Genomic DNA, 27,667 nt, shown 5'->3' with positions numbered 1-27,667 from the left:
ACCTACCACATTTTTATCGAGCACCTACTAGCTCTAGGCCTTGAAGCACCACAGTGGACAAGAGCCCGTGGGTCTGTCCTCATGAGGCTTTAAATACATAACCCTAACACATTAATAGGCAACTGCAAAGCCAAGTGACAGGTGTCACAGTGAGGGAGGTGGAAGGACACCTCCAGAGGAGGGAGCTGTGATATAAACTCTGAGTGGGGAGTGCATCAAGGAGGACTTCCTGGAGGAAATGACCTCTAAACTGAAACCTGAAGGAAGAATATTTAGGCACTATGCCAAGCAGAGGGAATGCATGTGTGAAGGCATAGAGATGAGAAGGAATGTGATGAATTTGGGGCATTAGAGAAGTTCTCTAGTGCCTAACTCCCAATTTCCAGCTCCCACTAAGGGCTTTGGGGAGATTTCAAAGTACACAAGGGCTTCCACAATGAAAGATTTGAGTGTGGAATGGGAGGTAATGGTAAGTCACCGTGATGGGGACAGGAATGCCAGTGGCCCCACCTCCATGTGACAGCCCACACCTTTCTGTCCTGTGCCTCTCTCCAAGTGCTGTGACTTGGGCTTTCATGCCAGCCTGGCCCGCACCTTCCGGACCTACCTCTCAGCTGAGTACAACCTAGAGACCTCTCGCCACGAGGGGTTGGATGTTATCGAGAATGCAGTGGACAACCTGGACTCCCGAAGCGACAAGCACACTGTCATGGACATGTGCAACCAGGTCTTCTGTCCTCCACTCAAGTTTGAGTTCCAGCCCCACATGGGGGATGAGGTAGGCCTCTCCCAGGAGCCCACACCTGAGGCGGCTTCCACCTCTTCCCCAAGTGCTTGCACAACTGGGGGGGGAGGGAGGGGAGTGTCAGCCCCCCTTCTGCATGCATGGCATTGATGTCAGAGGCCTCAGGTCATGTTCTTGGTCCAGAGGCTTCCCCCAAGTGGGGGGTTTCCCACTGATACCCTAACTCTGTTGGCTCACATGCCTCACCTGCAGAATGGTAGGACCTTAGCTCCCCTTAACGTTTTTCCCAGTTATGTCCAGACCCCAAGGGAGTCACCGAGATCGTCACACTAGCGTCTCCGGTCTTCCCTCGATGGCCTCAGATCACAGGAGGCCCGGCCTCACCGCAGCCGCTCTGGCGGCAGCCATGCCTGGGCACTGCCCATATGGGAGGCTTACCACCAACTCTGCTCCCTTGGGTTTTGTGCCACTCAGATCCTCAGAATCATGTTCTGGAATAAATAAATAAAAAAGTGGGGGAGGTACTTTTCCTGGCCTCACAGCAGCACACTGGTTATTCAAACTATACAAAGTCTCTTATGCAAATAGCTCCTTGAGTTGTTCCTTTTCATCCCTCCCCATTTTCTTCATTTGCAAAAGAGGGGCCTTCTACAGGGTCTCCCCACAGCTTCTGGCCCATCCCTCAGCCATTGCATCCAGCCTTTTGGCCCATCATCTGGACCTGAAAATCCTGGCCTCATGGCTACCACAGGTGACTTCGAGATTTTAGTTGGCTAGTTAGTGGTAAATAGTAAATCACAGATTTCCTTTATGATCTCAGCTGGGTTACGCCAGGCTGCCCAGCCCACGGGTAGTAAACAGAGCTGTGGGTGGAGTGGGTGTGGGAAGAACAGTGTCTCCTTCCACACCCCTCCTGCACTCCAGGGGCATTCTACGCCTCACAGCTGCCTCACCGAAGCACTGTCCTGCTGGGGAATAGGAGCGCTCTACTGATTGTTTCCATTCGTTGTTCTTTTCATTGGCTTCTGTCAAGCTGTTGCTTTCTTTCTATAACTTCCTGTTTTGAAATTAACTAGTCTCACTTAATGCGATTATATTAAAGCACTTAGTAAGCCCTCAAGGGTTGGACACACCTAGAAGACCATGACTGAGAGGCCAGAGCTTGCAATGTGGGAGGGTGGCCTTTGGAGTAGGAAGACCCCAGTTGCTGGCTGGTGTTGTTGCCAGGGACAAGCTATGTGACTGTGGGTGGGTCACTTAACCTTTCCAAGCCTGTTTCCTCGGCTGTTGATAGGGATGTTGTTGATGGCCCCAGCCCTGGCTCCCCACAGGCGAGGAGAGCACTGGGCCATGACAGGTGGTGGCTGTCCTTTTGCAGGTGTGCCAGGTCAGCGCTCAGCAGCCTGTCCAGACGGAATTGCTCATGCGGTACCACCAGCTGCAGTCCAGACTGGCCACTCTCAAGATAGAGAATGAGGAGGTGAGTGGGCCCCTCTGCCCCATAAGGGATTTCCTTACAAAGGCCTGGCTTGTCCTGGAAATCTGGCCGTGGAGCACTTTAGAAATTAAGGTTCATCTGTAAGATGGATTATTACACAACCATTAAAACTGGGCACACCAAGAATCTTGAAAGGGATGGGGAATGCTCACAAGATGTTAAAGAAAAACAAAGAAAATGTAGAACTCTATGTTCAATAGTATCATAAGTATGGTAAACTAGTGTAGGTGCATGTATATCTGTTTATTCACAGGAAAAAAGCCTGGAAAGAAATGCTTTGAAATGTTAATTATGATTATGTCTGGGTACAGGAATTATAGATGATTTCTGTTTTCTTCTTGTGCTTTTCTCAGTTATCTGCATTGAATTTTTATCATCAAGGTAGTTATAGGCATTTGAAATTACACAATGAAATTAAACACCCAGGGCACACTGAATGTGTGATGGATCCTGAGCCCCAAGGAGCTTCTGTCTTCCCATGGCTGGCACACCTTGCATGTGGCTGGTGACGTGGGATCGCCCCCAGGAGGGCACAAATGGAAATACCAGCTGTGGTATGTTTTGATGTGGACTGAGGAGGCCAGATGGGAAGCATCCCATTCCAGCCTGGATGCCTCCATGCGGGGACCAACTGGAGGCCCCTGGAGAAAGGACCCCAGGATGTGGGGAATGTTACCTGAAATCTTGGGTGAGTTTATCACCGAGAAGTGTAGTCACAGCTGGAGATGGGGAGTCGTGGTCCCTGTCTTCACATCTCCAGCTCTGTCCTAGGCAGAGAGAGCTGATTTACTCCGTGTCTTCACAAAGGACAGACTGTGCGGACAGCTGGGACAGACAGGAGACAGACTGTCACTCAGGACAATAATGAATCAAAGCTGTTCCTGGGGGGAGGTTATACAGAAATGAAGTATGTTTTTATTTTTCAAACCTGAGGAGAGAAAGGAAAGGAAGAAAAAGTATTCTATATCCTCCCCTGAAGCATTTTCAGTTGTTTAGATGGAACAGTATATGGATAACAATGTTAATGGGGTTTAAATTAGAAATCAGGGCCCCACAGAGGAGAATGAAGTGAAAGTTCCTCTGTATAGGTTGCTCATAGCTATGGAAATGCTTAATTTTGAACCTGAACTACTGTCAGGCCGTGTTAGAAAAAACTGATCTGTGCATTTATTCATTTACAAGTATTCATTCAGTCAGTATTATTTAAGTTTTTATTAAGCACATTCCATGCTCTAAACACTGTGCTAGATGCAGAGTAAAGCGAGTGAACAAGACAACATAGTGCCTCCTCTCCTGGAGATTATATTCTAGCAAGAAAAGATAGGTAAAACATTAAAATGAGCAAGCCAACAAGTGAAGAAGTATGCAAACTATCAAGTGATGATGGGCACTAAGTTAGGAACAGTAGTCAGGGGGTCTGATGTCACCAGGAGGTGACATTTAAGTTGAGATCTGAGTGACCAGAAAGACTTCAGGTAACAATAATTTAATAGTGAATGTAGACGCACTTTCTCCCCTGACTGTTTTTGGAGTGACCCTCCATCAAAGTATAGGGTACAGTCAGTGAAGGGATGTTGCGAGGTCACAGCTTGTGTGCTCTGCAGGTGTGGCCTTCTGGGGGTCCCACTTGACATCCCAGGAGAGAAGTTGGGATCCTGGAGGACTGTCTTCCTTGAGTTCTCTTTTCTCAGTCAGGCTTTTGATAAGTCAGGGGCAAATAGCCAGAGAGTCTGTCCACTGAGGATGGCCTCTCATCCTATCCAGACTCTGTCCCCTCTTCTCTCAGGATGAGCACTCAGAATATTTCTACACAAGGGACTAGCCTCCCATTGGAAGAGCTAGTGTGGGGCTATATAGTCAAGAAAAGAGAAACAAATGTAGAAACCTGGCTTTCTTGGTCATCACAACATTCTCCAAGATTCTCTTCGGCAGAAGCAGTCCAGTAAAATGATTGGGCAACATGGGTTCTCACCCCAGCCAGCTCACTGGCCTTATTTTCCACATCAATATAATGGGAATGATCATCTTTGTCCTGCCCACCACCTAGAGGCTATACATGGAAGAAATAAAGTGGGGAAAAGGATTTTGAGGTGTGGAAGGCATTCTGAGGCTGAAGGGTTTTGGTTGACATGCTGTGTTTCTCCAGGTTAGAAAAACCCTGGATGCCACCATGCAGACCTTACAGGACATGCTGACCGTGGAGGACTTTGATGTCTCTGATGCCTTCCAGCACAGTCGATCTACAGAGTCAGTGAAGTCGGCTGCCTCCGAGACCTACATGAGCAAGATCAACATTGCCAAAAGGAGAGCCAACCAGCAAGAAACAGAAATGTTTTATTTTACGGTAAGTGGTGTCATGGACCCAGAACCGCCTGTCTGCTGACCTGCTGGCAGTGACTTTTGGGGAGCAGCCCAAGCTCGTGGGAGCCAGCAGAACCCTGTGTGTCAGTTAGAGCTGAAACTTTTCCACCATGCTTCTCAAATGAACTTGCCTGGCTTGGCTTTGTAAGATGCAAAAAAAAAAAAAAAAAAAAAAGTGAATTACCAGTGGGCAGCATCAGCACTGATGCTGGATTGATGGTTATTGCGGTTAACCTAGAGCAAACCCAGAGAGTTGTGTTCAGTAGGATGTGAGGGAAATGGCTCTTAGCCTGGTGGAAGCCCAAACAACAGACCTAAAGTTTAGTGTACGGTTGTCACATGGAGGTGTCTTAAATTTGGGCGTGGGCTTTAGAAACCACCTCCCTGGGTGATCATCGCAAATTGCTGGTGAGTTGTCAGCCCTCATGTAAAATCCCAGATTACCCACATTCCATTCAGTTGCAGTAGGGAAGAACAAGGATGGGGCTTTAATTCAGTGTGTGTTTAGCAAACGTAGAATTTTGGGGGTGTAAGGGACATCTGATCTTCTGTCTGATGCTTGATCACATTCAACCACGTCCCTACCAAAAAGTCATCCAGTCTCTGCTTGAACAGCCCTAGGGTTGAAACTTCCTTCCTTCTCCAAACAGCCTTTTTGTTTGGCCTGTGGCTGGCAGTAGATTTTATAATGTATTCCATTATCTCTACTTCACTAGGATTTCTGGTCATTCAGAGATGACCTTTGGTCCTGTTCTCTGGGGCAACCCAGAGAGGATAATTCCACAAGACAGTCTTTGCTGTGCTTGTAGGGAGCTAGTTTTTCATTTCTCTAGGCTAAACATACTTGATATTGCAAATCCTGCCTCATAAGCTTTCATTTTGAGTGGCCTCAGCATCCTGGTGACTCTTTCCTGAACTTGTTCCTTTTGTCAATGTTTGTTCTAAAGTGAGTCTGTGAGCAGCAGTCTGACCAGCACAGAATAGAGCTAAACTCCCACCTCCTCCAACCATAGGTGCTAGGCTTTTCATTTGTTCTAAGATCATATTCTTTTTGTTTTGTTTTTATTTTTACTTACAAATTTTAACTCCAGTATAGTTAACATACAGTGTTATATTAGTTTCACATGTGCAATATAGTGATTCAACAGTTCCACTCATTACTCAGTGCTCATCAGGATAAGTATACTCTTAATCCCCTTTATCTGTTTCGTCCAACCTCCCTCCCACCTCCCCTCTGGTAACCATCTGTTTATTCTCTATAGTTAAGAGTCTGGTTTTTCAGTTGTCTCTTTTTTTCCTTTGTTCATTTGTTTTGTTTCTTAAATTCCACATATGAGTGAAATTGTATGCTATTTGTCTTCCTCTAACTGATTTATTTTACTTAACATTATACTCTTTAGTTCCATTCATGTTCTGGCAAATGGCAAGATTTCATTCTTTTATATATATTATATATATAATTCCTCAAAAATTATATATAATCTCTTCTTTGTCCATAAATTTATCAGTGGTCACTTGGGCTGTTTTGATTTGGCTACTGTAAATGATGCTGCAATAAATATAGGGATGCATATGTCTTTTCACATTAGTGTTTTTGTATTTTTTTGGTAAATATCTAGTAGTGGAATTACTGGATCATATGGTGATTCTATTTTTAATTTTTTGAGGAACCTCCGTAGTGTCTTCCACAGCAGCCACACCAGTATGCATTCTCACCAACAGTGCAAGAGGGTTTCTTTTTCTCCACATTTTTGTCAACACTTGTTTTTCTTGTGTTTTTGATTTCAGCCATTCTGACAGGTATGAGATGATATCTCACTGTGGTTTTGATTTGCATTTTCCTGATGATGAATGATGAGTGATGTTTTCATGTGTCTCTTGGTCATCTGGATGTCTTCTTTGGAGAAATGTCTGCTCATGGCTTCTGCTCATTTTTTAATTGGATTATTTGTTTTTGTGGGTGTTGTAGAAGTTCCTTATATATTTTGGGTACTAATCCTTTATCAGATATGCCATTTGCAAATATCCTCTCCCATTCACTAGGTTGTCTTTTAGTTTTTGTTGATTCATTCCTTTGCTGTGCAGAAGCTTTTCATTTTGACACAGTCCCAAAAGTTTATTTTTGTTTTTGTTTCTATTATCTCAGGAGACTATTAAGAAAAATGTTGCCATAGCAGATGTCAGATGCCTGTGCTCTCTTCTAAGATTTTTATGGTTTCAAGTCTCATATTTAGGTTCTTAATCCATTTTGAGTTTATTGTTGTGTATAGTATGAGAACGTGGAGCCCGGTCTCATCCTTCTGCACATAGCTGCCCGGTTCTCCCAGCACCATGTGTTGAAGAGACTCATCTTTTTCTCACTGCATATTGCATGCTTTTTTATAGATTAACTGACCATATGATTGTGTGTTTATTTCTGGGATCTCTATTCTGTTCCACTGATCTATATGTCTATTTTGGTGTCAGGACCATATGATTTTCGTAACTATAGCTTTGTAGTAGATCTTGAAATCTGGGGTTGTCATGCCTTTGGTTTTGTTCTTCTTTTTCAAGATTATTTTGGCTGTTTGAGGCCTTTTGTGGTTCCATATAAATTTTAGGATTATTCGCTTTTGTTCTGTGAAAAATGTTTTTGGTATTTTGATAGGGATTGCATTAAACCTGTAGATTGTTTTGAGCAGTATGGACATTTTAACAATATCACTTCTCCTAATCTAGGAGCATGGAATATATTTCCCTTTATTTTTACTTCAGTTTCTTTCATCGATGTTTTATAGTTTTCAGAGTATAGGTCTTTTTACCTCCTTGGTTAAGTTTATCCCTAAGTAGTCCATTATTTTTGATATAATTGTAAATAGGATTTTGTTCTTAATTTCTCTTTCTGCTACTTCATTATTAGTGTATAGAAATGCAACAGATTTCTGTAGTATATTGATTTTTATCCTGTGTCCTTACTGAATTCATTTATCAGTTCTAGTAGTTTCTTCATAGTAGCTTTAGGGTTTTCTATATATATAGTATCATGTCATCTGCAAATAGTGAAAGTGTTACTTCTTCCTTACCAATTTGGGTGTCTTATTTCTCTTTGTTACGTGATTGCTGTGCCTAGGGCTTCTAGGACTGTGTTGTGTAAATGTGGTGAGACTGGATATCCTTGTCTTGTTTCTGACCTGAGGAGAAAAGCTCTGTTTTTCACCATTGAGTATGATATTAGCTGTGGGTTTTTCATATGTGGCCTTTATTATGTTTTAGGTATATGCCCTCCACATACTTTGATAAGAGTTTTGATCATGAAACATTAACATCCATGTTGTACTTTGTACTTTGTTGTACATGTCAGATGCTTTTTCGGAATCTGTACTTTTTATCCTTCCTCCTGTTGTGACATATCACACTGATTGATTTGTGAATATTGAAGCGCCCTTGTGGAACAGGAACAGTTCCATTTAATCATGGTGAGTGATTTTTTTTAATGCACTACTGGATTTAGTTCGCTAATATTTTGTGGAGAATTTTTGCATCTATATTTATCAAAGATATTGGCCTACAGTTCCCTTTTGTTGTGCTGTCTTTATCTGATTTTGGTATCAGGGTAATGCTGGCCTCATAGAATTAACCTTGAGGCTTTCCTTCCTCATCCATTTTTTGGAATTGTTTGAGAAAAATAGGTATTAAGTTGTCTTTAAATGTTTGGTAGAATTTATCTGTGAAGCCATCTGCTCCTGGACTTTTGTTTGTTGGGAGTTTTTTTTATTGATATAATTTCATTGCTTGTAATCAGCTTGTTCAAATTTTCTATTTCCTTTTGATTCAGTTTTGTGAGGTTATATGTTTGCAGGAATTTATCCGTTTTATCTTGTTCAATTTGTTGGCATACATATTTCATAATATTTTCTTATAACTAAGATTATATTCTTATTTTTTTAAGTTAATGTCAGTTAAATCTCTATTTCCTATGTACTGCCACTAAACTAGGCTACCTTCCTGCTAAGGGATATGTAGGTTATGTCTTGGGTCAGTCTTAGGTTTGTTACCAGGTAGATTTCCTCTTGATGGACTTAATTCATGGCTCCAGGCTGTCAACATCTTGTTGCAGTTGTTCGACATATGTGCTATCTCTTCAGACTTATATTGTCTGCAGACTGAGTGTGGCTTTCATACCTTAAAGTTTGTCAATTAAAAAACTTAATAGATATGCCAGAGCCAAGGCCAAAGACAGAGTTGTTTAAAACAAGCCACTAGGCTGATAGTGATCCACTAAATAACCACTTCTAGATGGTTGTCATTTAACAAATCTCAAACTCACCCAATTCTGACACCCAACTCCATTCTGTGATAGGCCTTGTCAGGTTCTTTGTTGAAAATAGTTGACACGCATTGCACTTCCTCAGTCGTCACTGTTTGACTTCGTTATTTTCAAGAAAGAAAATAAAACTAGTCTAGGTGAATCAGCCCATGCCAGTTTCTGGGGTTTACCACGTCCACTGGGGACCTACTATATTTACAAAGAGAATTTTATGGGTCATAAAGATTAAGTAATGAGTGCACATGAATATGAATTCACTGTGGCAGCAGAAGCAAAGAAATCTGGGTGGCAGAAGCAGAGAAAAGGGGGTCTGGCTGGCTTGAAAGTAAAAGAATTCACCAGTGTTCATGATTAAGGGTCATGGGTGTTATATTTTAATTTTAATATCTAATCTATCAACCTGGTTGGCTAGTACACCTCATGACTGATGTTCTGACGTTATTTTAGGCATTTTTAAGGACATAATATTCCTTTTAATGCAAGCATCGGTACAATTTGATGGTATTCTTTCCATCATGGGTCATGTATGAGGCCTAGATGAAGCTTAGAAAAAGGAGGCAAAGTCTCTGGGCTCCAGAGCCCTGGGGTATAATTTCCACCCACCCAGGTGTGAGTTATGTGGTTGGGATTAGAGCTTCAACTACTGTGGGCAGCAATGATTGATGGACAAAGTACCTGCTTATACCTCAGCTCTGCTTCTCATGGCAGAGTTTTACACATGTGGTAAGAGCAGAGCGTGTCATTGCTGGAAGCATCCAGAGAGAGCCTAGGGGAGAGCTTTCATCAAACTGAAGTGCGTATTCGAATCATGTGGGAAGCTTGTTAAAAATGTAGGCATCCCAGCATACCACACTCCCTGGGGTGGGCCCTGGAAATTTGAATGCTTCTGGTCCAATCCTCTATAGTGCCTTCCTCAAGTGTAAAATTAGGGGATAGACTCACAGTATTCTTGAGCAGGAATCTGCATTTTGACCCTCTCTTCCCCCGGTAGGAGGCCGCTGGTCCCTGCACCACACTTGAAGAAACACTGCAGGTCAATTATCACTGTACCCTGAGGAGGGCAAGGTGTAAGCTGCCCACGATGGCCCTCTGAGTGACCACAGCTCGGAGCTTCTGTCCCCTTCTGGACAGAAGGGGAATGGTGATGCCCCCCACTCTTGCCATCCAAGATTGTGATGAGGACCAAAAGTACAAGCTTGACAACTACCGGGTGTCTGATAGGTCCAAGGGAGAGTGGTTCCTAATACCTAAATGATGGTCGTAGGAGCCAAGGACTGTGGTTGATGAGAGAGGGCACCACCGCCTCCTGCCAGCTCCACCATTCCAGAAACCTGTCAAGGTGGGGCAGGTGAGGTGATCCCAATCTTATGTGTGCACACATCAGCCCCTGCCCGCTGGGCCTTTTCCCTACAACTGTCGTCGATAGGATGGGGGGTGGGGTGTGTGTTCCAGAAGCTCCTTTACAGGTCATGTTGGAGTGTCCTGGGCCTCTGTAGTTCACTCACTCGCTCCTCTGCACCCGTTCCTGAGCGTTCTGGCTGGGGCCATAAGATGGATTTCTTTGTGAGAATCCAGCAGGCAGATTCGGGGCAGTCACACCATCCTGTGCCTTCATTCTCAGAGTGTTTGCAATTGCCATTCCATCTGCTGAGAATGTTCCTTCCCCCATGCGCCCACATGTATCCACACAGCCCCTTCCTCACCTCCTTCAGGCCTTGGTTCACATGGCAACTATGCAGTGAGGTCTGCCCTGATTCCTTGTCCCCTATTCCTGCCTTATTTTTATCCATAGCATTCACCAGCGTCTGACCAATTGTGTATTTTACTTTATTAGCTTCTTATCTCTCTTCCCACTCTTCTGTGTCAACCCCCATGAGATCAGAGCTTCAGCGGAGTGTCTCAGCACTGGCTGTATGCCAAGCTCAGCTGTAGGCACTGGGGATCTGGAAACAAATTGGGTGTGGACCCCACCAACAGTCGCTCACTGTCCAGCAAAGACACGCCCCAGCGGAGAGGGCTCCCGGCCTGTGTTGGCCTGATGCCAGGTGGGCCAAGGAGGGCTGGCACTTGTGCAGAGGTGTGGCTGAGCTCAGTTTGGGCACAAGTAGATGAGTTTCTGTTCGGGGTAACTCCTGTCCCTCTGCACTGCTCAGAAGCACATTGTACATGACAAGGTCCCTAAACTTGAGGCAGCCTGGGAGTCCCAGCGACATGGGGCAGATTGGTTCTTTATGCCAGCCTCACCTGTCTCCTCTGTAAAGAGAAGAAAATTGTAACCCTCAGTGCAGTTCAGGTGATTTTAATAGGATTTTAATAGGATTTTAGGGGCCTGTAAAGCCCTTCCTCCTTCAGAGTGGGGCCAGATGAGAGGAAGGCTCCTTCAGAGGCTCCTCTGTAACAGATCTGATAAAATGCTCTTGCCTCAGCTGTGTGTCTCCAGAGACAGTTCTCATTTTTATTGCTCGTGGCCCAGAAGCACAGTGGAGCCTTGATGACTAACGCAGCTGTCTGCTCGGGGCTCAGTCCTCAGTCCTCACCTGACAAAAACACCTTTCACTGCTCGCATTCCCCCTGAGCTTTCTTTGGTCCCGAGATGGCCCTGAAATGCCCGGGATGGGACAGTCGCACTCAGCAGAGCTGGGGGCTGATGGAGAAGTGCAGAGGGGCAAGTCAGAGGCCCTTCTTTTCCCCATGCTGGGGTCCTTGAGGGTGGCATGAGCTCCCTTTGACCTCCCTGACATAGCAGTTGGTTCCAGAGGCAGAGACCACATGACTTGGCCTTGTGGTCCATAATGTCCTTGTGCCTTGTGTTTTACAGAAATTTAAAGAATATGTGAACGGCAGTAACCTCATCACTAAGCTACAGGCCAAGCATGACTTACTCAAGCAGACCCTGGGTGAAGGTGAGTTGGTTGGATGGCAGAGGCCTGTGAAGAGGGCCACTTGTCTTGTTGGGGCCCCCTGAGCCATTTCAGCTTTGAGACATGGGACACTTGGCTGAATGAGGCCTGGTACTGGAGCCAGCTGGCAGAGGACTGGGCAGGCCGGTACAGATGCTGACAAGGGTCTAGTCTGATTGCAGAAAACATGGGGCAACTATGTTAGTTTAGGATCTGGGGGAGAGTCCAAGGCAAAGTAATGAGAGGGGGTCCCCAGTAGGTCAGGGGTGGGAAACCAGGGGCACAGAGGTCTGCATTGATGTTTTTTTTAGCAGATACTATTTGCCAGCAATATGCTGGGAGTGGCTAGCCAAGAGTCTAGGTCCAGGAAAGAAAAATCTATATGTGTATTTTGGTCCTTGAGGGATGTGGGGAGTAGACTTAAATCTGCCCAAAGACTTCCAATGACAGTTGGGATAAAATCCCAAGTGCTCTCACAGTACATGAGACCTTATATCATTTGAGCACTGCCTTTTTTGCTGACCATATTTATCATTCTCTACTCCCTTGCTGTGCTCCAGCCACACTAAGCTCCTTTCTGCCCTTTAAAGCTCATCAAGTTCATTCCTGCCCCAGGGCCTTTGCATCTGCTGTTCTCTCTGCCTGGAATGCCCTTACCCCAGGTCTCAGTATGGGTGGCTCCTTATCCTTCAGCTGTCTCAGCACAGATGTCACTTCCTCAGTGAGACCCTCTTGTCACCTAACCTCAAGAAATCACCACCCCTGTCCCAACACTCTCTCTGTTTGATTTTCTTCATCTCATTCATCACCATGTGAAAGCACCATATTTATTATTTGCTCATTTGCTTATTATCTTTTGGTACACCCCCACCCCAACTGTCTCATATCTTCTATCCGAGTGGGGACTTCCTTGTTTATTTTGTCCACCACTTTATCTCTGGTGCCTAGAATAGTACCTGGCCCACAGTAGGCACTCAGTTAATAGTCACTGGATGAATGTTGAATGGAAAGGTCACCGGGACACAAGACTGGCCCCAAGGTCAGGGATGGTTTGCAGCAAATCCTGGTGGCCCTGGAAACTGATGTGAGTCTGGGCTAAGTGGGGAGGAGCCGAGCTGGGCATTTCTGAAGTTGAAGCCCTGCTTGGAGTCTAGATATATTCTTATATTCTGTTGGAGAGTCCTGTCGGCTGAAGTGTGTGCTCTACCTAAAGGAAAAAGAGCCTGGGGTCCAGGAAACAGGATTTCCAAGGTGATGATGCCCGTAGATCCCGAGATGATGGCTTGAAACAGGCCTAGAGAGCACCCAGGAGTTTTGCAGGGGAGGAGGAGTGTGATAGGGGAGAGTCACAGTGGGGCATGGCACCCTAATCTTCTGCGGATGGGTGCACATCCTCGGGGCTGTGCCCTGGCCACCCGAGTCTTCCCTGACACTGTCCACTTGACTCTGATCAGGGGGACAGCTGGGATCTGCAGGTGCTTGGCATTTGTGAGCCCCATGCTTTAGAGGAAACAGTGAGAAATGACACCATTTCTTAGCCCCAAGGTGCCTCTAACCTAGCAAGGAGACAGTTCATGAATTATAAAAAATTTAAAGTGGTAACATTAAGTCACACAGAAATACTAGATAAGTTGCCAGGTGAATAGTACAAACTCTTAAGAGTATGAGCCAGGAGAGGAAGGGGTCACCATGGGCCCAGAGGAGCTGGAAAGGCTTCAAGAAAGATGAACAACAGGGGCTTGGAGTAGTAACCATGGCTTTAAAACTAATATCAGTAGAATTGTTTCAATGAACTTTATTGACCTATAATTTATATCCAATAAAATCTGCCCATTTTGCGTAGAAATCAGTGACAAGCATATATACCCAGATCAGGATATCGAACATTTCTGTCACCCCTAAAGCTCCTTTGAACCCCTTTGCGGGGAATCCCTTCTCCTCCACCCCAACCAACCACTGATCTCATTTCTGTCAGCATAGATTAGTTTTGTGTCTTCTAGCTGGCCAGCTCCTGGGAGTGATGAAAATGTTCTGTATTCTGATTCAGGTGCTGGTTATACTCAGGTGTATATATTTGTCAGATGTCATTGATTGCGGGTAAGGGTGGGAGCAGTGAGTTGCTTTGGGCTTTTTCTTCATTTCCCCTGACACCCCTCTACATTCTGCCCATCCTAACATTTCCTTATTGGGCCAGGAGAGTGGGGCCCCAGAGGAGTAGGAGAACCAGAAAGTCCTAGGTGGTGTGACAGGGACCGCTCCCATGACTAGCATTAAAGAGGAGGATTGGTTTTATAGCCAGTGGCCCAGGGGGCTGGAGGCTGTTTCTCAGAGCCATGTACCAAAAGGCAGGTCCATATGAGTTGGTTGGCTACTTGTATTTTCAAAATCAGGAGCCCTGGTTTTAGAAAACTAGATGTTCTTTTAGAAAAAAAGGCCCAGATGAGAAACTGCTTCTCTCCAGCTCACCCATGTGTGCTATCAGATGCAGTCTTTTATTACTGCCCTTGCCTGAATGAACGGGCTTAATGAAATAATAATAAAAATTAGTTTGGGTTGACATAACCTCTGACTCATTTGGTCTTCCAAGTTGACCTAGCCTTTAGCTACACCTTGCTCTGAGATGTGATTAACCAGTCCTCCCTCTGAGTTTTAGGCTGAATAGCAATGAAAACTGCAGGAAAATGTGACTTGCGAAGTGTAAGGGCAGATAAGAAAGAAAGAGCCATCCCAGAAGAATTTCCACAGTCCTGTTCTCTAGTAAACCAGCAGCAGAAAAGCTTTATGCTTCTTTTGAAAACTGGGATGGACCTTGTTAGGCTGGTCAATTTGGGGGAGGATTTTTTTAAATAGACTTTGTTTTGGAATAGTTTTAGGTTTACAGAAAACTTGCAAAGATAGTGCAGCTAGTTCCCGTAGACTCCCCATCCAGCACTTCCTGTTATTGACATTAACAACTCATCTTGAGTGAGTATGGAGTATTTGTTACAAGTAATGAACGGTGGTACAATGTCATTTCTAAAGTTAATAAATTGTCCAGTTACTGGAAAGAACAGCCACTTTTGTATCCCCATTGCCTGGTAAGTGTAGATGTGGATTCTTAGGGCCCTGGGTGAAAAGGGAGAACGTGCACTGACTTAGATCAGTCACATTCTTGCCTGTTGGGCAAAGGGGACATGGAAAAAATTGAGCAGGCAAAGCGAGTTCAAAATCTTGGCGCCTTCATTTTTCTGAGTGTCAATAGATGATTCATCTCTACCTGCACATGCTGACTCTTCCATTCAGTAGGAAGCTTTTCTAAGAGTGGGCCAGGGTAGGCTTACACCTGCATCAGTGACCTTTTTATGTCCTCTGAGGGCTGTTTTGTATTGGGAGGGACAATCTGGAAATTTTGGAAGCAGGTGAGAAACATGGGGCCAAGCAGAATATTTTGATTAAAAAGATACAAAGCGTTGTTGTTATTTAATGAAATGTGTCCTGTAATCCATTTCTCTTGAGTAATCTTTTGACAGCATGGCTCAAAGAAGCCACCTGTTAGAGGAAACACAAGTTCTTTTGGGTCACACTTAGAAGCAAAATTTTTTTTAATACTTAATTTTTTTAATTTTAATTTTAATTTTTTTATTTTTTGAATATAACACAATTTATTTTTTTTAACATATGCAATTATTTTCCATCATTTATAATACAGTAGTTACAATGACACTCCAAACAGAAAAGCAAAGTAAAAAATCAAAACCCCAACTTCTATTTCATGTAATTAGACTTATACAGAAATTAGAAGGTTAAGTAACAACTAGTTAATCACCTAATTTCACAGCTATCTGAAGTGGCAGCTTATCTATGATACATTCAAGATACATGATACAATTTATTTAGAAGCAAAATTTTTAATATGATTGATCCCAGACACACAAGTCAAAAAGCTTCTAGGTGTCCTGCAAATTCCTTATTGTAAACGTCACAGCCACATCTTGGGAACAAGAACGCACCTTATATGCTGTTGGCTCTTGGTATGCCATTTTATTGGCCATAGGATTCTTAGTTTATCATCCTGAGTCCCTGACCTTTTTACTGCTCTGGTAGTCTGTAACTTTCAGGGTTTATACTCAAGATATGGGTGGCGTTTCAATTTATGGTAGCCTCTCAAGAATGAATAGTGCATCGTCTATAAAAGGGATGGGACATAACCTTTTTAGACCAAGATTTAATAGCACGTTATAGAGTCAGTATTCCCCAGGACCAGACAGTCTGACTTTCTGAAAATGACTGGGCCACTAACTGTAAAATTTGTTTTTAAAAACGCCAACAGGTCTCAGAAAGTAAAGGGCAGAACATTTTTGATCTCTAGAAGTTATGAAAACAGATTCCAAAATATGTTGGTAATGGGGTTTTTGAGAGCTAGAATGGGAATCTAAAGCTGAAGAGAAATATATTTGATTCCTTGCCAGAGGAAAGTCTGCCTTGAATATATTTCTGACATTTTACTGCAGCACTTCAGCACTTAGATTCCTGCCTCCCCTCTTCTCCCTTTCTGCCTGTATCTGTCCATTTATCTGTCCATCCATTATCCAAAGCATAGATGCTGTGCTCAGCCTGGATGGGGAGAATAGTGAATACAAGACAGACAAAGTTCCTGCCATCATGGGGAAGAGAGACCTCAAACAGTAAACAAACTACGAAATAAAGAACTATAACCATTTTAAGTGCCATGCATGGTACACTGGGGCTGAGATAGAGAACAGTTGTTCTATATGGGGGAGGGGGCGGGGTGGGGAGACCTGCTTTAGGCTGGGTGACCACTGAAGCATCAGAGGGAAGGGGATGTTCAAGCTGAGACTGAAGGGTGAGAGGGCATCAGCCATGTGAACAATTGAGGAAAGAGTGTCAGGGCAGAGGGAACAGCACGTGTGAAGGTGGGAAGGAACATGGTGAGTCAGGACTGAAAGAGGAGCAGTGTGGCCAGACCACAGTGAGCACATGGAGAAGTGTGCAGTTTTGGAACCAAGAGAGGGTGGAACAGGAAGCACCTCGTAGATCCCCTTTGGAGTCAGAATTGCACAGCTTAGTAGCCATAAGGGAAATAGCGTGTTTTATAGTTAATGTGGGCCATTGGCTGACCCCTTTCAGGGGTTGCATTAACTGCAACTCAGGGGCTTGGGTCTACATGAAACCTATAGCTCAAATTGGCATCTGGCAGGAATTTGTCTGAGACTCCAGACACATAATTCAATTATGCAGAAGAGATATGTCCATTTTGTCTAACTTTTAGCATTTTTTGCTTTGGTCTTTGGCTCCAGTTCAACCAAATGTAGTTACCCTTGTAACTTCTTGTGGCATTGGTCAGGAATTAAAGAATTGTGTGTTGATTCCCTGCCAGGTTTTGTTTTCAGACTTCTGTCACTCTCTTCTTCCCCTCATTTCTGCCCCTATCCTCATTCAGTATTGTTTTTTCTAGAGAAAATAAATGTTCAGTTCTTTCTTTTAAAAAGTCCTTTCTGTGCATCCAACTCTTGATTTTGGCTCAGATCATGATCTCGCAGTTTGTGGGATCGAGCCCGTGTTGGGCTCTGCACTGTGTAACCTGCTTGGGATTTTCTCTCTCTCCCTCTCTCTCTCTCTGCTCCTCCCCCACTCACACTGTCTATGTTGCTCTCTGTGTCTCAAAATAAATAAATTTAAATTACTAAAAAAAAAGGTCTTATTTTCTCCCATGTGAATGCTGGATGAGATTCTAGTCTAGGGCTTTCCAATATGGCGGCCACCAGCCATATAGCTATCAAATACTTGAATCATGGCTAGTATGGATTGAGATGTATAAACTGAAAACCAAATTTCAAAGAGTTAATACAAAAAATATACAAAATATTTAATGAATTGTTATATAAATATATGTTGAAGTGACATTTTTGATGTATTAAGTTAAATACAATATGTTACTAAAATTAATCTCATTTATTTCTTTACTTTTTTTTTTTTGAGAGAGAGCACATAAGCAGGGGAGGGGCAGAGGGACAGGGAGAGAGACTTTCAAGCAGGCTCCATGTTCATCATGGAACCCAATTTAGAGCTCTATCTCGTGAACTGTGAGGTCATGACCTGAGCCAAAATCAAGAGTTGGACCCTCAACTGACTGAGCCACCCAGGCACCCCTCTTTACTTTTTGTAATGTGGCTGATAGAAATTGTGGCTTCCATTATATTTTTGTTGGACAACCTGGCATAGGGGATCTCAACTGCACTATTAAAGGAATGAGGTATTGAATCATGCTGTGTGGATGAACCTCAGAAGCACATGCTAAATGAAAGATGCCAGTGCCGAAGACTGGATTGCATGATTCCACTTTTATGAAATGTCCAGATAAGCAAATCCACAGAGACAGAGAATAGATGAGCAGTTGTCATAGGCTGGAGAGGGGGAGAGGGAGTGACTGTGAATTGGCACCAGGAATCTTTTTCGTGTGAGGAAAATGTTCTAAAATTGAATTGTCGTGATGGTTGCACAACTTTGAATATTTACTAAATCATTGAGTCATACAGCTCAAATGGGTGAATTTTTTGATATGTAAATCATGCTTCAAAAAAGCCATTAAAAGTAAAAAAAAAAAGGCAGTGGCTTGGAGTCTTCAGTTTTAGGGGAATGGAAGATTTGGAGATAAGATTAGGGAGTCCTAGTCAGCACTTAGGTCACCCAGAGAGGGTTTGTAGAAAGAGCTAGGTACACCTCCTGGGGGCAGATGAGGAGGAGACAGCAAGAGAAACTGAGGAACAGACTGGTGAGCAGGGAGGACACCAGGCGAGTGTGGAGTCATGAAAATCAAGGAGAACACTTGGTAAGAGGAAGAGAGTGATTCAGTGAGTTGATGGTGTTGAGACATTAGATAAGAAAAGACAGTGGATTCAGGGACACAGAGCAAACAGTCGCTGTGGATGGTGGGGGCCAGAAGCCAGCTGCAGTGGCGTGAGCGGGGGAAGCAACAGTGCCTCTAGAAAGCTCCTTCAGCAGGTTTTGTAAAGGAGAGAAATGGGAATGGAGTTAGAGGGAGAAAGAGGACCCAGAGGAGGTTTCAAAGCTAGATTATACATATCCAGAATGTGTTTGTATGCTAATGGAAATGATCCAGAAAAAGAGATTGTTGATGTTAGAGGTGTTGGGGGGGAGTTCATTTACAGAAGCAGAGGTCCCGAGAAGGGTGGATGGCATAGGACCCAGAGCACGAGGAGAGGGTCTGGGCTTCAGCAGAATCAGGGTGCTTCCCCCGAGTACCAGGACGGGAGGTCGAGGGTGAATGGGCAGGCACAGGTAGGTGGGTGCATCTTACGGAGGCATGCCAAGACCCATCTTACTGATTTTCTTCTCCAGGGAAGGAAGCAAGGTCTTCAGCTGAGAATGAAGCCAGAAGGGGTCAGGAAGGGGATGGCACTGGGTTGAGGAATAACAAGATGGTAGATACCTTCTTGCGGCTGCTCCTCTTCAGGGCCAAGCATAGGACAGGTGCTCTATAAACCTTTGCTGATACAAAGCGTGCACAGAGGGATCGCCTGCGGTGCTTGTTAAAATGTGGATTCACGGCTTCTTAGCTCAGAGATTCTGATTCAGGAGGCCCCTGGGAAAGCAAAAAACCCCGACATTTTTAACAACATCCCCAGAAAATTCTGAAGCACGTGGCCAGTAGGCTGCAGTTTGCTGGGGGTAAAAAACTACATGCACAACACGAAATGAAATTTATATGAACATAGTCTTACAGATAGGAGGCACTGGGGATTTAATGAGACTCCATTCTTTTCAGTAGACCATTACTTAGGCATAATTAGATTTCCCATTTCACAAATAAGTTCAGTTGTTTATTGTTTTTGGAAATAGGTGAATGTTCACTGGTGAAAAAAGAAAAAACAATCTAACATCAATGTATACTTTTCTTAACAGGGGAGAGAGCAGAATGCGGCACGACCAGGTAAGAGCTGGGGATCTCAGTTGTTTCCACCTGCTGCCTGAGGGGGGGAGTGGGGAGGGGTGGGAAGGGCCAGAGAGGCCAGAGGGTGGGATGGTGGGAAGGCAGATGTGGTCAAAGAGCTCAGAGAAGCTGGGCTGTTCTTTAGAGTGGGCTAGCTTTTCCCCAGTGTCTCGGGGGATGGGGGTGGGGGGTGGGGAGGATGGTGCAGCCCTGCATGAGAGAAGGCTGGCTGCTCTGCTTGTCCTGGCATTGTGCTGGTGAAGCCACGCCCCCTACAGGCCGGTGACGGGGAGGCGCCTTTCCCAGCTGCTGTGGGAAAATGGGGGTACATTCTGTTGGCCTATCCATCTGGTGGGACAGTAATATATATTGAAGAGTGGCTGAAGACAACCAGTAGAGGCCAGAGGCTGTGGGAGTAGCTGTTGACCTGTTTCCCCATCTGTTTTGTGGCTGCTGTGCAGGCTGTCCAGCCCAGGCGGAGGGCACAGCCTGGGGTCCCCATTTGCTAAGGCTTTGGATTTGGCTCGTATGGCACACATCTGGGCAGATGCATGCGCAGAGCCACACAAGCTCGCATAGATGCCCCTACTGCCCATGCCCTGGCTTCAGACCTCATGGGCACTTGGATGGACTGATGGGGGAGCCCTTTGCTGGGAAAGTAACCAATGGGCAACTTCTGCTTTCTCTCCAGCTTGCTCAACATTACCCTTTGCGCTTTTCCTTGAGCAGACCAGAGCCAGTGAACACTTTCCACTCAGCAGTTGGTAGCTGAGGGGTTGACTTTCAGTGACTGGACCTTTCCTCTACTTTCAGAGTGTTGAAATCCATAAGCAGCCATGTTGCTTCCTGAGTTGTTCCTTAGAGCCCATCCCTCTCCGAGTTCCCAGCAATAGTTATCCCACTGCCCAACACAAATTGAGCCAGGGGCCCAGAATCCTGGAAAGCTGTTGTACTTGGCAAGAGGAAAGATGAACCCTCACCCCCACTCCTGCTCATCTGGATGAGAGTTGGCTGAGAAGAGGCTTGGGAAGCTCTGAGGTTTTCAGTTTGCTGGGCCCAGGGTGGGGGGAGACTGAGGGCTTTCCAGAAGCTCAGGTCTGCAGCTGTTCTGCTGGGCCCCGGCAGTCTGGGAATATCAGGATGATTCGTAATGCCAGGTGAGGACCTTCCTACACGAGGGCCAGCAGATGTGCAGGGTCACTTTTTAAGAACCTTTCAGAAACAAACTCCTTATTTATTTCATTTTTCTGGCAAGAGGATATTGTCATAGTCCCCAAACAACAGAAGCCACATTTTACACCAAAGTCTGCAAATAGGAAAACAGATGGGAGATGAATTGAGCCATCCCTCACTTCCTCCTAATTCCTAGAACTCATGCAAAGGAAGATGGTTCCAGCAGATTGCCGGAGAGATCTGTAATCAAAGCCTGCACCAGGGCCCAAGATCTTCCTCAGAGAAAAGTTTTTTTTTTCCTTTTTTTTTTTTAAGAAAGCCATCTGAGCTGAAGTCTTCCACACCCTCCTTGACCCAGGGCCTGGGAAATGCAAGCTGGGGCTACAGACCTCCCACTTAGATATACAGTAAATTACAAACCCAGCCATCTGTACTCTGGCCCTTGGCCAAGGTCAGAGGCAACTTTGTTGGTAAACTAAGAGCCTCCCCTTACTTCCAAAAATCATTTTAAACTTGTTGTGCAATGCCCTGCCAACTTGAAGTGGCTTTTAATTTAATCCTAAAGGCCCTGGTAGAGCCGTTTCTATGCTATGGCTCTCTGTATCTGCCACAGTTTCCTGTCCAAGATTAGTGTCATTTTGGATGATCCTTTGAGCAGGTTCCCCTCAGCCAAGTTGCTGCTGGCCTTGTATAGACAGACCAATTTTTGCACATGGGCTGCAACACGATAAATTTTTTCTCACACTTAACAAACTTAGAATGATCCCAATTCATAACCCTGTAAAGTAGGCAGACCAGATGCAATAGTGCCCTTAAAAAGTGTATGCATAAATGGTATATAGCCAGGTGGAAGCATAGGGTTTAATTGTGTTTATTCTAACTACAGACTGGCTTCCCTAACCCAGGCTGGCTTGTCCCCTGTGGTACGGATTAGCCGTGAAATCCTTCTTGTCCAAAGAGATGCAGCCTGATGCATACTCATGCATCTTCCCAAGGGCCTGACAGCCACTGAACTACAGCACTAGCACCATTTTGGATGTTCACACAAATACATCTTTGGGTTACCTAGGGAACATTTTAATCACTACTCTTTTGGTCACAGAATAATTTTGAGGCCAATTCCTATGTTGCCAATATATGTTAATTTTCATCTTGGTTGAAAGGCAGAAAGGGGACATTGGTCTCTGGTTTCTCTCTCTTCCTCTCCGTCGCTTTCTCTGTTCCTGTTTTCCCTGCCTCTCTCTCTTTCTTTCTTTCTTTCTTTCCGTTTTGCTCTGCAACTGAGCAGCAGAAGAGATGGAAGGCTTAGGCTGTCCCACTTTCCTTGGCTGAGCTGCCCCCCTGCTCCCCACTTTCTGCCCCACCCAGCACTTCAGTAAGTCAAAGTTGATTTGATGTCATGCAAAGTTGGGATAGCTATGTTTCCTTGTCAGGGATTTTGGGTCAGTGCACAGGCCACCGCACGGAGAAGGAGATCCCATTGTGATTTACGCAGTCCTTTGCTTTCTGGATTGGGCAGGAGAAATGGGAAAAGTATCCTTTTCCCTCTTTATTCCATTTTGTAAACTTAAAGGAAAGAAACCCGTTTAGACTTATCTTAAGGAAACTCTTCTACCGGGCACCCTAGGTTTTTTTGATAGTGGGGTGTCCAACACCTCCATTAAGAATCTCTATTTTTGCTGGCCATGGGAGTTTAATAGATAATTTAAAGTGACTGCTGGATGTTATGTGATAAAATCAACTTCCCAATTTCATATTCACACCACAATTTTGAATAGGAAGAGCTGAATTAACCCCAGTCACATATTTTTTGTGTGACCCTTGGGAAATTTCTTAATTTCTCATGGGCTCATTTGCCTTATGTTTAAAGTGGATTTAGTAAGTCTTGCCTGCCTCACAGGGTTGTCGTGAGGGTATCATGCATGAGATAAGGAAACCATCTATGAGCACTCACAAATAGAAGCCCCAAACACTGGGGAAACGAGGCGGTACAGCTGCCCTCCTCAAGTTATCCCTAATCCCAAGATTTAAAACCTATGGCCTTGTGTCACTTTGTTTACGCTCTCTTTTGGCATTTGGAAGCTCAAAAGCAGATCCATTGTAAGAAATACCACCCCCACATACCCACATCCTCAAAAATTCAGTAACTTATGAAACAGAAATGACATGGACTTAGCTAACCAAATTGACATAGATCCAAGATGGGCTCGAAATAGTCTTGCCTGTTGTTTCTTTTCAAAATTTTGGTCTGTGCTGTTATTTTGGTTCCAGTGTTTGGGTGGCATGATATTTGGATTCAGCTGTGTCTTTGCCCATGCATGTCCTGGAGCTAGCAGCATTTGCTCAGTACTCAAACAGCAGGAGAAGCTGACTAGATTTCTTTATATGGCTGGGCTGCAGAAGAAGACAGGCACAGTGAGGCCAGTGAGCAGAGGCAGCATGAACCTCTTTCACCTTGATTGGCTCCACAATCGATAAGATTTCTTGCCCATCCACAGAAATCAATCAAGACTTTGGGGAACAGGTCTTTGCTCGTCACGTGTGGACGTTATCTGTGCCAGGCTGGGTCCCCACTTGTTGCTCCCCAAATTGTGAACCAAGCCATTTGAAAATGAACTGCCTCTCTTGGTTAGGGGCTCTCCTCCTAATCTCAGAAAGCCCTTTGCCCTGGAAGGCTGGCAGCCTTGAGTCAGGCCAACTTGGGTGGCGAAAGATGAGCAAATAAGCCAACACAGGTATATGCATGGTGAGCAACTCTGGAAACTGGTCCAGTGTTTGTGGATGTTTCACTGTTCCTGATGAACTCTGTATGGTTTCCCATCCCTGGAGCCAAGAGTGGAGCACAGGGAATGGAGATCCTAAAGTAAAGCAAGACACTTTCAACCTGACCCAATGGGTCCTCTGCTGGCAAGGGTTAATGGGATGGAAGGAATCCTTGACTGGAAACAGAAACATGCCCTAAGGCTCCATGACCGGCTCAGTGGGGAAAATCTTGGCGTTGGAGCCAAAGAGGCCTGAGTTTGGGTCCTGGCTCTGCCAGTCCCCCTCTCTGGGCTTCAGTCTACCTCTGTAAAATGGGGCCATACATGTAGGGTGGAGCTGACGTTACGTGTGATAATGGATTTGAAATCACTTGAATCAAAGGTGTACTTGACTAAAGAACAGAATATAATCATCATCCTGGATCACCCAGAGACCCCAAAGAAGCTGTAGCCTCCCTGTAGGCATCAGTATTTTCATCTCTAAAATGAGAATAATAATTGCCTAGCTCTTAGATCAATGAAATAAAGATTAGTCAAGTGCATTTGAAATGCCTAGAGGCATTAGAAAGATCAGTTCCCTGGTATATTGGGAGTTGAGACTTGGTGATGAATTTAAGCCAAAATAATGAAAATTAACCCTTCCAATCATCACTGAAAGTGCCTTGTTTTCTCAGGCTACAGATTACATCTCTGTCCCCTGGTTCCTCCTCCATCTGGTCAGCTTTGTGGGATGACAGTCTCTGATTGGGGTTTCAGTGGTTTCCTGGATACATGCTATTTCCTCCCTGTGATCTAGAATGCATTTGTGTGATGCGAACATGGCTCCTGCCTGACATTGTGGGTAAATTAAGATTCCCTTAAGCATCCAAAGGCCTTCAGATGGAGCATTGGACACCAATGTGCTGGGGGCTCTGGGGCTTCCATTTGCACTCTGTGTTCTCCTTCAGCCATGGGTTTTAAGAGCATCTTTCCCAGTTGTATGTTTGCATTGGTTGCTTTCTTGATTTCTTTTGTTCCGTTTTCCCTAGGCCCCCCTGTCTTCCCCCTAAACCACAGAAAATGAGGAGACCTAGGCCTCTCTCAGTGTGTAGCCATAAACTATTTAACGGCTGTATGGAAGCGTTTATTAAGGTACTTGCTGGGGAGCCACGGAGTCCGCGAATGCGCCCAATGTAATGGCAGCCTTTCTCCACCTCCTCCCCTTGACCAATGGCCCTACCCTGACCAACCAGAACTTTAAGTCATGCCCTGGCCTGGGGCGGGCTAGTTCCTCACTGCAGCCTCTTCTTAGCTTCAGCAAGGGCTTCTAGGCAGACTATTTTGGTCTCTGACCATTTTATCCTAAATGCCTTCCCTGGATCCTCAGCCCCAGAGGAGGGATCCGATCGTGATGAAACCCATGGAATCCAAGTGGGGTTGAAATGCCAGCCATGCTCTCCTGCTTCAGGAACTGCAGTCCTAGCTAGCCTGAGGGACAGTCAGAGAAGATACCTTCCCTCGCTTCACATCCATGCTCCCAAGAGGAGATTGATTAGAAGCAACACAAAGAAAATCCCTGTGGATAAGAGTGTGTTCTTATACAATTTATTATTACTATTAATTTTGGTTGAGACTATAGCACCAAAAGAAACACATAAAATGTTTGAGAGAAAACTCTTCCCCTTTATTTTGCTTCCTGTAAGGCATTTTGGGAGAAAGGAGAAGCACTGACGTAGGCCCTTTAAAATGCTAGATTAACCCTGTTCATCCTAAACTAAACATGAAAGTGTTGCAGCTCAGTGAGTTTCTCTTCTCCTGCCTCCTGGATGCAAAGGGCAGAGGACCAAGGCATCCCAGATAGAAGGAATGGCTCAAGGCCACTGAAGCTGGCCATAGAATTGCAAAGGGAAGCTGGGGAGGGGGGGAGGGGGAGGGGGATGCTTGAGAAACATTAGTTACAGGGAGCAGGAGAGAAGGTCTCTGCCAGTTATTTGAGAGCCCTCCATTATCCAGCAAAGACACTTTCTGCAGAAAAGAAGGCTGGTGTCAATCAAGAGAAAATAAAATGCTCTTGGGCTTTGCTGGTGATTTTGGAGTAATGGAAGCTGCCCCTACTCAGTGTACTCTGTCCTCTGTCCTGACAGGCTGCGCATGGGACCAGCAGGATGTGGGGTTGGGTCAGAGCCAGCCTGGGTCCCAGAGTTGTCTCTGCCTGTGGGCTGAGTTCTGGGGAAAGGACAGTGGGAGAAGGGGACAGTGGAACATTAGGGCACCATTTGGGACTGTCCAGGGGCAGGGAACAGCCAGGACTGCTTTAGGATACCTAAAGGTAAGGCACAGAGGATCCCCAAAGGAGGGGTGCCACTGTTTGGAGGGGACCCAGAGTGAGCAGTTTTCATCCAGCAGGTCCTGGAGGACACAGCTGCATGAAGAGTCCTTCTTTTTTTACCTCCCCTCCTGTCTCCACCAAGACTTCTCAGTCCACCCTTACCCTCAGAAAAGCCACTTTCCATAACTGAGAGGGGACCAAAAGGCACATTAGTTATTCTCCCTACCTTCAAGGAGCATATAGGACCACTCAGGAGGTTTTCAGCACAGAAAGCTAGGTGATTCAGGATGCGTACTCTGTGAATTACTGCCTGGAAGTAAGGTCCATGGGAGCTCAGAGCCAGAAGAGCTAGCAGCCTTAGAACACAGGAGACTTTGGCAGGGGCGTGGGGGGTGGCAGATGGGGGGAGAGATTTGAGAAAAGGGTAGGAATAAAGCAGAGAGGAGCAGGACAGAAGCCTCTGAGAGGAGGAAGACCATGAATGAAAGCTCAGAGACAGGCACGTTTTCCCAGATTTGCCCAGCTCTTTGGAAATGGGCCATCAGGGCACTTGGAAGGAACTGACTCTCATTCAACAAGACTCGAAAATTTGGTGTTCTGTTTAATGAAATGATCTTTTCATAGAGAGCTCCTATGTAAAGTGTGTGACTGCCAACTAATCTGACCTTCTTTCTCCTGATAAACACATCAGAACTACTTCAACCACACGTTTGCCCCCTGAGGTAGTAACCTTGGGAAGCCAGCACATCCTTATTCTAAATAGACTGTCAATGCTGCAGTCAGTCAGTGTTCCTTAGAGCCTGCAATATGGCCCTGGTTGGTGGTGCCCAAACTTCATATTACAATGGATGCCCAGGTCATTGGAAGGAAAAGTGCCCTTCAGTTCAGCACTGCAACCCCCGTGAAGGTAGAAAATGGCAAGAGGCATATGCTACAGAGGGGCCAGCTGCCTGGCTCTGAAGAGCCACATGGCACGTGTCGCATTGTTGGAATAAATACACAGCATCTTCCTCAGGGGACTCAGAAGAATAACACTCATTTGGCCGAAAAAATATGTATATGATGTATTTGTTAGCCATGATTGCATTTCTTCACAGCCACACTGTACTTATGCCACAGACTATCAGGGCAGTTCAAACTCTTCCCTGAGCCTGCTCTGACCAGGCAGCCTGTAGACGCACTTAGACGCAGCAGGGGCTGGCCCTCAGGATTATTAACTTTTGGAGAATGAGAAAGCAGTTATAATATATTCAGTCCTTCAACCTTCGTGAATGGAATCTGATTTTCTCTTATGATTCATGTGCCGTCTGGAAGAAGATTCCGGATGATTGGAGAATGCCCGGGTTTGAAATGCCAAACCCGCGAAAGGGTTTTCAGTAAAATAACATCCCTGGGACTCTGATTATGAGTGTTTAGCCAGACAAGGAAGCATCCCCAGGTTAAGAATGATGGATGCACGTATAGATTTCTGGGATCCTTGGACTTGACCCTTTTCCACATCCTCTCAGCCAGAAGGAAACCCAATTTTTATTATAACTTTTGAAGCCCACTTAAATTTTATTATAAATTTTGGGAGGGAGAGCCCTCACCCACTTCTGTAAAATGAGAATATTGATTACCTACCGCATGCCTGTGTGCTGCAATAAAACGGGCTAATAGACGC

The 27,667-nt window shown here is 45.1% G+C and overlaps 1 protein-coding gene across 5 annotated transcripts in view; it reads left to right on the top strand.

The window, feature by feature from the left end:
• The window catches only part of SRGAP3 (SLIT-ROBO Rho GTPase activating protein 3), a 253,404-nt gene that overhangs the window by 181,795 nt on the left and 43,942 nt on the right, over positions 1 to 27,667 (top strand). For 3 of the 5 annotated variants that reach the window (XM_029916799.1, XM_029916797.1, XM_029916800.1), the window contains exons 7-11: positions 557 to 778; positions 2,124 to 2,225; positions 4,390 to 4,587; positions 11,729 to 11,813; positions 19,734 to 19,761. In XM_029916799.1, coding sequence (XP_029772659.1) covers positions 557 to 778; positions 2,124 to 2,225; positions 4,390 to 4,587; positions 11,729 to 11,813; positions 19,734 to 19,761 — 635 coding nt within the window. Of the gene's footprint in view, positions 1 to 556; positions 779 to 2,123; positions 2,226 to 4,389; positions 4,588 to 11,728; positions 11,814 to 19,733; positions 19,762 to 22,222; positions 22,310 to 24,724; positions 24,828 to 27,667 lie in introns of all 5 variants that reach the window. The other 2 variants (XM_029916796.1, XM_029916795.1) reach the window with 2 other exon arrangements.

Source organism: Suricata suricatta, chromosome 12, assembly GCF_006229205.1.
Source record: "Suricata suricatta isolate VVHF042 chromosome 12, meerkat_22Aug2017_6uvM2_HiC, whole genome shotgun sequence".
NCBI classification, from domain to species: Eukaryota; Metazoa; Chordata; class Mammalia; order Carnivora; family Herpestidae; genus Suricata; species Suricata suricatta.
Note: the sequence above shows the minus strand (reverse complement) of the source record. Positions and strands in the feature narration are given on the sequence as shown.